Source organism: Phasianus colchicus, chromosome 12 (genome assembly GCF_987193195.1).
Source record: "Phasianus colchicus chromosome 12, bPhaCol1.hap1.1, whole genome shotgun sequence".
Classification (NCBI taxonomy): domain Eukaryota; kingdom Metazoa; phylum Chordata; class Aves; order Galliformes; family Phasianidae; genus Phasianus; species Phasianus colchicus.
Genome location: NC_143447.1, coordinates 17667878 through 17680264, shown reverse-complemented (window position 1 = coordinate 17680264; position 12387 = coordinate 17667878). Strand labels below are relative to the sequence as shown.

At 40.9% G+C, this 12387-nt stretch overlaps 1 protein-coding gene across 8 annotated transcripts in view; it reads left to right on the top strand.

The window, feature by feature from the left end:
- Positions 1-12387, top strand: part of ADAMTS17 (ADAM metallopeptidase with thrombospondin type 1 motif 17) — a 176864-nt gene that overhangs the window by 4563 nt on the left and 159914 nt on the right. For all 8 annotated transcript variants that reach the window (XM_090149089.1, XM_090149086.1, XM_090149085.1 and 5 more), the window contains one exon: positions 7553-7718. In XM_090149089.1, the coding sequence (XP_090005215.1) occupies positions 7583-7718 (136 nt within the window). In that variant the 5' untranslated portion in view covers positions 7553-7582. The remainder of the gene's footprint in view (positions 1-7552; positions 7719-12387) is intronic.

The following is a 12387-nucleotide window of genomic DNA, read 5'->3' as shown; positions in this document are numbered from 1 at the left end:
CTTATAACAGCTCTTGAAGTGAAAAAGAAAACATAAGTGTCTGTAAGCTGAACCTAAATTTAAGATGATCATTAAGTTTTGAATTGGATTTGTTAAACTGATCTACATCACCACATAGCCCTTTGTTTTTTTTTCTGGCTAAACTGACCTTTTGGCTTTGTAAGCCTATTAGTGAACAGGGAACATGGTGAAAGCAGGCTAAATCTACTATATTTATGTTTTGTGGTGGCTGTACTAAATCTACATACCTGTAGTAAAAGCTATGCAATTGAGTGGGAAGATGCTTCCAGGAATCAGAAAAATGAAGTGTGCCTCAGATTGTCAAGGTCTCAAATCTGGAATGACCCTGAAGTCAGGTGATTTTTAGAGCCCAATTGTTTGCCATGTAATCTGGCAGTTAAAATACCCAAACCAATGCTACAGTGCACTTTTAGTTATTCTAGTTGCTAACTTAGGCACTGTTTACAGAGAAAGGAAAAGTCTTTACCCTCCTCACTAGTAAAGATTTGCTGGTGGGTGTATAGACAAGGTCTGGGACAGGTTGGGAGAAAGACTGTTTATGGAGCTCTTGCAGCCTGTATATCCTCTCATTCATGTCCTGAGCAGTGCTAGCATTGCAGTGGGGCATTTCCTGAAAAATCCAATGTGGGAATGCTAATAGGACTGGAAGCAAATGCTCAAGATATCTCATTAACAAGTGCTGGTCAGTCAGAGTTAGAAATACCATATCCTGGTCTCCAGCTGGCTCGGGCTTTATAGTATGGTTGAGGAATACATTTACAATGAATCGCACAAAAAAAGATGTGAAATGATCAAGGCAAGGAGAGATCTAATAAAAAAAATATTCCTGATGCAGTGGCATGAAAAGTGAGCTACAACTTGACTGAGCAATTGCTTCCTGGTAGTACTGTCAGTTTCTCAGCGTGGCACTTAAAGGTTATGTTTTGTTTTTTAAAACTCCTCTTGCAAATGCTGCTGTTAACCACTATATGAACTATTACAGTTCCCTGCCATTGCTTGCAATTGCCTTGAGAAGGATGGCCACGCTCTTGCAGCTATGTCAAGCTGTGGTGTACTTAAGACTGATTCACCTAAGGTCCTGTCTGTGTAGTTAAGAGTACCACGTGTGAAGGTGCTCTAAGCCTTTTCATGACTTAGGAACTGCAGAGAGGTTAGAGGTGCTGTGTTCCTGAAACTACCTTTAGGACTGTATTTCAGCTGAGGAGCACTGTTGTGCAAGTAAACACTTGCCTTCTTACCATGCTGAAGGTCTGAACTGTCCATTCTTGTTACTGTGGAGACATGAGCAGGAGCAAAGTTCTGCAGCTCATCTGACCCATGCTAGAAGACAGGACACGGTACAGGAAGTTGTCTCTTTCAGATAATTCCAGCTACATAAGGCTACAATTTGTGTTATTTTGAGTTATATTATGTAGTTGACTGAGACATCTGTTTCCAACAGTCTGAGATCATGTTGTAGATGAGATGTCGCTTTTCAGTCTGGAAGTTTCAGTTTGCTGGAGACTTCTCAGAAATACTCATGCACTGCTTTCAGGTGCAACTTCAGTTATGCATAGTCTGTTGCTCCCTGCTGCACCTACGCTCTCTAGCAAAGGTGAGCAGCGCATTGTTATGTTCTGTGGCACTTCTTGGATTCATGCAGAGGGAACACAGCAGAAGAGGGGAGACCTTACTGCTGTCTCTCTTCAAATACCTGATAGGAGATTGCAGCAGAGTGGGGTTGGTCTCTTCTCACTGGTGACTCGATGAGGGGAAAAGGCCTCAAGTTCCGCCAGGGGAGGTTTAGGTTGGGTATCAGGAAAAACTTTACAGAAAGGGTTGTTAAGCACTGGAATAGGCTCTCCAGGGAGTTGGTTGAGTCGCCATCCCTGAATGCGTTTAAAAACCATTTGGATGTGGTGCTCAGGAACATGATTTAGCAGAGGATTGTTAGAGTTAGGGTAATATGGTCAGGTTGCAGCTGGACCTGATGATCTCTAAGGTCTTTTCCAACTGGAGCAATTTATGTTTGTAAGAGGCTCTTTTGTTGTGCTGTGATGGTTGCGGTGGCTTCTGAGTCAGCGCGGCTTATCTTGTCTTGTAGACCCAAGATAAGGGAAAGAGGCAGAGTCCTGTAGCCTTTGTGAGACTTCTTCTCCACTTGCACACTACACATTGTTGCCTCAAGCTGTATCCAAAATGTGAGATTCCTAGAGGCTTTGTTACGCAGTCTGTTGGACTGCAATGTCAATGCCTTAAAAATGACATAGATTCTTCTTATTTTTTGTGCCTAAATTCTGGAAAAAGGTACAGTTTTCAAAACTGTACCTGTGCAGGTCAAAAGGAACATTAGGTTTTGACAGAGGGATGAAATTCAAGTCTCTTGTTTGTTAAGGAACCTCCTCTGAAAGCAGAAGATCACTGGGATGCATTTTGAGGAGGAAATTTATTTGCAAGTAACTATTTTTTCTGAAACCTAAAATCTTTGTTTGGGGTTCAAGAGTGCTCTGAGGCAGTCCACTTGAAGTGGATTGCTCTTCTGAGTTGAGGTTGTTACTTCCTCCTGTTGAGGCTCATTTGTCTCGCTTTTTCATACCTCAGTTTGTCTCCTTTGAACTCAGTGACACTCCTTTGTGCAGAATGGATCAGTGGAAATGGATGATGCGTGTTAGAAAGATTCATGTATGGCTCAGTGATATTCTCATTATAGGATGGAACACAGTAATTGAAGCTGCATCTTAAGAAATATGCTGAAAATCAGGAAACCCTAAACATTTTGCAGTACTGTCTTACATGATCAACACAAAAGAAAAGAGCTTATTTACTGCCAAGTTACATGCATATTTACATGCTTACTTTATGATTATCCACTTGGCTACTAAGCAAGGTTAGATGGAAGAAACGTATTTACCAGTTAGCTGCAGTACCTGGAAATTTCTGCTCCTCTGTTGTTCATGTTACTGTTCATAAGGTATGTTTGGGACCAGGCTCAAACACTGTTTGCGTGTGTAGCTTTTTCAAGGTCTCTGAACTCCTGCTGGTTTCCAGGGGGGTCTAAGTGCTGATGGTGGAACTGGATGCCAAAGCATGGTTTGGGATCCAGTATGGGAGACCAGCCAAGGCGAAGAGAACTGAGTAGGTTGGACTACAGTCTCCAGAATACCAGTAATAACTGGAGGGGCTCCTAATGAAATGATAAGAACTTTGTAACAAAGACAGGGAAGAGCACAGAAGAGGCCACAGCCTGTTACTTGTAAACCTGACTTGTTTTGAAATGGAGAGCACAAGAAAGACGGATGCTTGAATAGAGTGCTTCCCTGATTGTTTGTCCTTAGATACCTTTGATCAGTGAATTGCCCCATTTAAGGTGTTTGCCTTTCTTCAATTACTGCAGGAGGAGGTGATGCCTGATATAGATGTCTGGGGCTTGGTGGGCTCAATCCCTGTCCAGGGGTAGCAGATGCTCTGTGTTTGCAACCAGAGCAATGCTGCCCTTCAGGTGACTGCAAGAGCCTCTGCTCTTATGGAAAGCAGGGCAGCCCAGGCATGCTAGGATTATAAGATGATATGATTTCCCCTCAGGAAACCTTCAGCTATGCTGAATTCCCTAGTCTAGGAGAGAAGCTGTTTGGCATCCATCCATATCTGGTCCATAAGCTGAAAACTTAAACCTCTTAAAATTGCTGTGCTGGGTTTCTTTGTGCTGGGATTTTTTTATTTTTTTTTCTCCTTCCACAGTGGAAAAGGGGAGTTTCCTTGCTTATGCAGTGTAGGGACAGGTTGAGATGGAGGTGCAGTCAGATGTTCCTGAGTATTGTCTGCTCTCATAACTAAGTGTAAACCTGGAATGATGACCCTGGAGCAAAAGCTCTTGTTTTGAATTTGTTTGAGTTACACTTGTAAATAATAGTTGACTTTAAGCTGAGATGCAGTTGGTAAGAACAGGTCTAAAAGACACATGAAGTTCATTAAATTTGATTTGTGTTGGTTTTTATTCTTCATTTTAGATATTTACTTCCTGTTAACTTTGAGGAAATGGTTAAACTAAGATTAGCAGTTTAACAGCTGAGAAATTGAGAAGGGGATGGAATTTGTCAGATGATTAAAACTGTTCTTTTATGCACATTCATATGTTTGTAACTAATGAATGCTTGGGAGAAAAAAGGAAAATCTGTTAAAGATTCAGCGTTTCACAGATCTTGTTCAAAGATGTTGTGAAAATAAAAAGGGCTGGAAAAACAGCGTAACTGCTGGAGCCTGTTAATGTGTGGGATGGTCCAGAGCCACGCACAGAGAACACTGAAGACATTGGATTCCTGTGCTGAGCTAGCCCTCAAGCTATTGCAGCTCCACCAGCGCTACCAGGGGACAGAGGCAGAACACTGAAGCAGGACAATGTGATAAATATGCAGTCCCTTTGGTACTGTTCTGGTTTCAGTGATGCGGTGTGAGGACACTTCTGTCATTTAGCTTGCAAGTCCACTGGCAAGGATGGTAATGTGTAGAAGACAGCTGAACTCGGGGTGATGTGAGTGTGGATTAGAGATTCTTGCTCAAGTGGCCAACATGTATATAAAACCATAGGTAAGTGAGAAGGCAGGAAGTGTTTGTAAGAATATTTGGGTGGTTTGGAGAATGGAGTTCTCCAAAGATAGTGAGCAATATTGAGATAAATTTTAAATTAAGGATAATTTGGAAGATGTAGCCTCTGAGCACTGTGTGCACTGGGGCTGTAGTGGGCTCTGAGTCTTATTATTTTGACTTGCCAGTTTGATTGCCTGCCTTTTTGAGGTTTAAATTATTCCATCTTTTCCTGTTAGCTAAGCTGAATGAGTGTCAGCTAGATGGTCTTGTAATGGTAACTGTAAAATCCAAGTTAGATCAGTAATACAGATGACAGTGAACTTCTAAGCTTGTCTCAATCTTTGTTATCCCGATGACTCCTGTATAACAGGTGCTTTGGGGGTGGCTAGGCTGGGCAACAGCCACTTGCTTTCTGGGCCACTAAGCAATGTGAGTGGCTGGTCCTGTTCATGTGTGCTTTCAGCATGAGAGAAAAGTCAGAGGGAATTTGCCAGCTTTTCATATGCATCTTCCCAGGTAAATGTGGCTTAACAGATGCATAGCATTTTATTTAATTAGAATGATTTCCAGAGACAAGGGAAAATAGCACTGATGGTGATGTTTTACTTCCTTATCTTCAAAATCTAGCTTTTTGTAGCCCGTGAATATCACGTAGGGAGGAACAACTCAGAGTAGTTGTCCAGTGCTGATGTCTGCTATCTCATGCTGTGATTAGCACAGTGGTATGTGGTAGTTGGAAGATATAAGGGAGGCAATAAGAGGAATGGATTTCTTATGGAAAAAGCAAAGTAATGACCGGAGGATTCAAATATGGCCCAACAGGTCTGAACTCTTCAGAACGCAACTGGCAAGTTGAAGGAAAACTCTAACTCCCTAGGAACACTTTACAGGCTCAATCCTGCAGTTCTTTCCTGCCTGAAACTCTAGTTGGCTTGTCTGATTCAACTTGAGATTGCTTCTTAACCTATTCCAGGGTGAAGACACATGTCTTTCTCCCTCCATAGGTTTCACAATCCCAAAGCAAATGTGAAACATAAGTCTTTTCCAGTGGTTTAAATTATTTTCACTCTTGATGCCAGAAAGTTGGGATAATGTTGGGTGGTGATGAAACTGACTTCTTCTTACATATTTTTGGCAGCAACAAAAATGGTTGGCAGTGTTTCAGGAGCTCTGGTGTGTCTTTTAGTACTATGGCACCAGATATACAGCCCTTCTTCTAAATAATTAAAACCTATATTAAATAAGGGGGTTGGGGCTACCTCCCGACTGGAAGATTGAAACAAGGAGAGGAAGTAGTGGAAAACATTGTAAAGGAGACTGGAAGAACAAGATATCGGAGTTTTGTTGTCTTTGAAGCAATTTGGACAGAGTCTAGGTGCAGAGGTGTGCCCTGGGCAACCATGGCAGAGAGAAAGACTGATTCTTCAGCTGCTTTTTCAAAAGTAGTGACCCTTTCTGAGAGATCCTCCTCTCTCACTAATGCTGTTCAGTTTGTGTTGTCAGAAGACGAGAGCTCTCATTTCTCTTGGAGAAATTTCTCTTCCTGGAAATACTGGGCCAAAGGGATTTCCTGGGTGTGCGTGAGGACTGAATTTGGCAGGAAGGTGTGGAAATGTACGATTTACAGTATGTATGTAACGTGTATTATAAATCATATTAGTACAGTCAACTGCTGAATATATGCTATTTGCACGTATGTGCAGAGCTATTATTTAGGTTGTTTCCTGGCTGGCATGGAACTCAGAGATGGGATGGGGGAGTCTAATCTTTCTCTGTATGTTTAAGATGGATGTTATACAGGGGCCCTGTAGGTTACAGTCTTGTAAGTTCCATTACTTACCAAGTGTAACGAAGGCACAATCTGATGCCTCTCAGCAGGACATATGATGCCTTTGGTTACTAGCAGAAGTTGGATCAGACCTACAGATTACTTCCAAGGGACTGCGTTACAAAGAGCTGTGTTTCAGGGCATTCAGTTGCTATACAAATAAACACTGGATTAGTACAATGAGAAGCAAGTTTAAAAACCTTCACTGTACATATTCACTTCCTCTAATGTGCTATGACAGTGTTGATTATTAAACCTGGAAGCTTTGTTAGGTGATATCTTTGCCTTCACTCTTCTCATTTTATTTTGGAAAAGGAAGAGGGAAAGCATACAAACCTTAAAAACTATTGGTTGCAAGCAGAGGAAGGCTGTTCTGGGGCAGAAACTGCCTTCCAAAGATATTCTTGCCAGGTATACAGTATGAACTTGGAGCAAGAAAGGCAGAGTTCTAATGCTCTGACCTGTGGTGTCTTACTTAGTCAGGGACTTTGCCTTCCCTGTGAGTATAGAGTTGAAAAGATGATCACTGGGAAGGTACAATAGGCTGCTCTCTGTGTGGCCTCTTGCAATTAGTAAAAGGTATTTGGTCTTCATACTAAAAAATGTGAGTGGCTCTGCAAGAATGATGCACATAGCCAGTCTACTGTTTTTGGGCAATCTCATCTCTCTGCTTAGGTAATAAATGCCACTTGATAATAATGTAATTTTAGCTGCCAATTAGAAAAGTGGTTGTGAAAGCATTTATGTTAGTAGGGTTTATTTGTTCTCATGTGAACTGAACGCAGGCGTACATCTTCATGCTTCCAGCTGGAGTAGTGTTCTAGTTGAAGGGAGAGAGAAGTGGAAGAACAGGTGTTGACAAGAATTCTTGTGTGGTGTTTTTTTTTTTTTTTTTTTTTGGACACAGTGCTTTGCATAATGATGTTTTTGAATATTATTATATAATAAAAGATAAATGTGAAAAGCAGGTGAAGTTCCTCATTGTGTATTATGTAGATTGAAGATGATCAATATTCACTTTTCCTCACGTTGTAAATAACGGTTGCAGGGAAACAATCTGGGGTAAGACTGGGTTGATAAAAATGGTTAGGATAACAAACTGTCTGATATTCTTTTTTCATTTCCTTCTGTTGTGGACAGGTTGGCTATATTCAAATTGGATCAGAGCACATGTTAATACAACCAGTGAATACATCAGAGACCTCATTTAGCGGAAAAGAACACTTCATCAGACGTAGACGATCGACGAAATCAAGCCATTCTTTGAAGTCACACATTCCTGATGAGCACTGCAAGGTTGTAGCAGGTGAGATAGAAGTAGCTCAAGAGAACGGCCATGAATATACAGTTGTAACTGTTGTTTTTCAATGTATGTCTCTATTTTGTAATTCAAGTTATTCAAGTGACCAGTGGAAGTAGTGAAAACTGGCATGTGCGAATGAATACCTCTGCTACATCAGGCAGAAGGAGCCGCATCACAAATGTAATTAGGATACATGCTGTAACCTTCGATTGTTGAGGAGATAAACTGTAACTTCTGCTTTAACTGTGTGATGTGGGTGTTGCTCAGGAAGGAATTGACTGCGTTTTTAGCAAAGACTTAAATCTTGAAACTGAAGTCGGTTGTGAGGGGTGCTTTTTCATCTCAGCTTTTCACTGGAGTTGTGACAGTGCAAAGATGTAGGTGTGGACAGAATGATGATTCTTGCATTTCAGAATGAAAATGTCATTTCAAGTACTTCCATGTCACTTAATCAGAAGGCTTTTTTTGTGAAGATTATATCCAGGAATCCACTTAACAGGACAAAAAGATATCTGAAGGGGAAAAGAGTCAAACAGTTCCTCTTACACTTTCTTTTTCAGCTTCTAGTGTGCCATCATTTCTACTTCTGTCTAGAAGAACACGCTGTCCATGACAGAATACCTCAGAGTCAGCTGGGCAGGCTTCTTAATTTTTGTTTCTTTGTTAATGGTTATTCTAGTTTTCTTCCTCTCTTTCACCTTCTTCCAGTTAAGGCTGCAGAGGGCACTTAGTGTGTGCGTGTGAATTGTTAAAAATCCTGTTGTGTTCTCGTGCTTAGTAGTTAAAACAGGAAAAAATGCAGAGTAAAAACTTCTTACACCCTTTTCACCACCATCTAAGTGTGTTTTATACAGAGAGCATTCTTAATGAACTCTACAAAGTCATTTCTTTGTATTCTTTTCTTTTTATTCCTCTTCTGTTCCATTACCTCATCAGTATTTGAGCTTCTGTCTTCTGCTGGATGGGCTATGTACTAAATAAAGGCAGCATGTTAAGGTATCTGTTATCTTCTACTGGGCTATTAAAAGGACAAAATAGGAAGAAGTGACAGGTAAAATCTGTACAGGTGTAAGATCTGTGAGTATGGAATAAGATTGGTCAAAAACAATCTCTGTGGTTACACAAACAGGAAAATGGCAGTGGAAAGAACAGGAAACTCTTTTTTTGTTGGCAGAAGTAACAGAAAAGTGTGAAAGAACTGAGTGGAATAGGCAACCATGAGCTTAATAAAGTTTGGCTTTTGTATTTAACTGGAGCTGGCGATAGCATGTGCTTTGCTGACTCTTGTGTGAGACCAGGATGGCTTTAGGTGAGGAGAGACATACACACACACACACTGGCCCCACATTGCATAGGAGTTTGCAAAAGAGCTACAAACAGAACTTGGCTCCCTTGGGTGCTGGTTCTTTGCTTTAACTGCAGGCTGGTTAGGCTAAGAGGGGAACAAAGCACTCAGCTGCTGCGCAATGGGGAGTACTACTTGCTTGTGCAAACAGCCACTGCTTCAAGTAGCTGTGTCATAAAATAATGAAATTGCTCATGGGCTTTGCCACTTAAAGGCAGACTCTTGAATGTTTTTCATTGTTGCGGGGAAGAAATGTAAGTCATGGCTGTTAATAGGCTTAGCACATTAACGACCTAATTGACTCCTGTCTGGTTTGGATTAACTTTTGTGCACAGGAGTTTAGAAACTAAAGAAAAGTTAATCCTCTCTGACACACAAAAGGTCTATTTGTAATGAAATTGTGTGGTGATGGTGATCTTGGGGCTCGCTTCCAGAGTTTTTCCTGGAAAAAGGTGTTTTCAAAGCCACAAAGCTGCCATGCTTGAGCATTTTCCATTCCTTACCTGTTTTTCTTGAATTTCTAGAACAGATAAGAATCACCTTTTAAAGGCTTTTTTTTCTTGAGATTTTGTAACTCATCTGTGTGTAGCATGATGTGGAGTTGTTTGGGATTCAACCAAAATACAAAGTATCACATGCTGTTTTTTATTGAGTTATTAAATGTGTGGAAATTTAAACAGAGCTAGTGGCACTCAGTGGCAAAATGTATTGGCAGGGTGGCGTCCTGTGATATCTAACTTAAGTGATTGGGGGGGGGGAGGGGGGAAGAAAAACTAACCAAAAGCCTGGTGATACAGTAACTTGTATGAGTATTTGTAGGAGTGAGGGGAGGGAAGTAGTTGAGGAAAGCAAAATGAGCTTAATCAGGAAGTGCTGTGTGTCAGCACTGTGAGTGAGCACAGCTTTCCAAGAGCATTCTGCTTGTGGTATTTTCTTCATATTCCCAAGTGATGGGAGAGGAAAGCTGAACTAAACAGTCCCTTGGGGCTAGGTAATGCAAGCAGTCTGGTTTGATAAATGGTTGTTAAAATCTCTGAAACAACTCCTTTATTTTAAGTGGCATAATATGTCCTACAGCACTAGAATTTTTTAGAGCTATGGGAGAGTTTTACAAGAGCTAAATTTCTCCTGGTATAATCTGTATAGGAGGATTAATCTGCCTGTTGTCAGAAGTGAAAAGGCACTGAAGGTCATGCATGACTGGATCTTTGAGATCTGAATCTGAAAGTGGCTATTAATGGGTTAAAAAATCCCCAGTCTGTTGGTTCCTTTGTCTAAATTCTGAAGTGCTCGAGCAGCAAAGGATGGATCCAGCGATCATAGGCCAGGTGCTAGTGTTAGTCATACGATATGTGTATCTGTAGTATTTTTATCACCTGTCATACAGCAGGAGGAAGAGTTCAAGTCGCAGTGCATGTTTCTGCACAGGCATGAACATGAGCCCCTGTGAGGCAAACAGAAAACCCATTAGAAGACTTCCAGGTGCATATGCTGTGAGGGGGAAGGAAGGGAAGGTTGGGTTTCATTAGCTCTGAAGCATGGTGTCATTAGAAACATGGGAAATAGCTTTGCACCATTGAAGTGAAACACTTCTAGAGATGATAACCAAAGAATCTGGGCTGAATTTGGGGTACAAATCTGTTATCACATGCTGTTCTGATTTTAAAAATGAGCTTGACAACTCTTTTGTCAAAGGTCTTATGCAAGTGGTTTTTCTGGAAAGAGAGTGGAGTTGCAGGGAGTTCTTACTTTAGGCTTTAATACGTATAAATAAGAATTGTTCAATATGTGAGCCAAGTAAAGAGAAAGAGGCCTCTGTTTCAATGCATTGTACGTAACTTTTGCAGTGCCCTCAGGTTAGGCCTGCAAGTCTGTGCATAAGCTTGAACTTATTCCCAGGCTCAATATGTAGCTGCAGGGCTAAGTTGTTTTCTAACACTGTCTGTCCTTCCCCTTAACCTAATGCTTTAGCAAAAGTTGTTGACTGGGAAGAAATGAGCAGAGCAGGAGGGACAGGTGGGGGACTATACAATCTCCTGTATTAACACCCTACAGCTTAGAGTGGTGTTGGAAAATACCTGAGGCAGGGCTTTTTTCATTGCCCTGTGAGATCTCAGAACTGTAGAATGATTTGGATTGTCAAGGACTTCTGGGTCCATCTGATCCAGCCCTGGTGCTCAAGCAGGACCACCTCAAGCAGATTGCCCAGGACCATGTGCTGGTGATCCTTGAAGATCTCCAAGGAGGGAGACTCCACAAACTCCCTGACAACCTCATCTGATCTGGTTGTATATTTTACATATTTCCTATACTGTTAAAGTCTAAGTAAAAGTTGTGTTGTGTTTTTTAATTCCTCACAGTTTTGGGGGTTTTTGCTGCGTGTTTTGTTTTGTTTTTTTTACTGAGGGGAAAATATCTATGTTGAAGATGGAGTAAAACCATGATACAAAAGCCTAGGAATCTCTTCTAACTGTGTTGTAAAATTTTGTTTCTTTGGGAAAAGTAAGTTCTGTTGTAACTCTTCCAGAAGTCTCCAATGATGCATTAAAGTCCCTTTACGTAGAAAGGATTTGATATAAAATACAGCCCATAAGTATGAGTGAGAGCAGCTTGTCTTTGGAGGGTAGGTTCTTATTTCATGTTTATGGTGTAGACCTCGTAAATTACTCTTGAATGTGAGCTTGCTTTAAACCCCCTTTCGTCATCTTGAATGAACCAGTTTTTGTTTAATGCAAGTGTGCTGCCTGGAGAGAAGTTAATAGAGGAAAATAAACACAGGAAGATCAACATTTTAATTCAGAAAATAACAATGCATTGCTTCGCTATCTAGTTATTTTGCAAACTGTTTTAACAGTTGATCAAAGCTGGTAATAATTTGAGTGCTAGGTATTGAATGCGGGGAATGGTTTCCCCGAATAGGTATAAATCCTAAACATATGTTACTGTTATGTTGAGTTTCCCTATCTTTAATCATTGTCTCTTAGATGTGTTTTCTCTGCAGGTTTGACTTGGCCTCAAACAGCAGTTGTTATGGCCAAAAAACATGTGTACTAAAAATAGAGAGATGTAATGCAACCTGTATTAGTCCATATTAGGAAGCATCTGTTGAAGAATTAAAGCAAGGATTTCAACAATGCAGAAGATGTAATGTGATTAAGTGTTTGCAAGTATTGATGTATTCCTTGTATCAGTAATTAGATCTTCCAGGACATTACTATGGGAGTATGTTTTGTGTGGGTAAATCCTTTTGTTTCTCCATGTCCCTGGTCTTCCAAACAGGGAGTCTCTTTCTTTCCCAGCAAGTGTGTGATTGTTTCCTTATGGCTG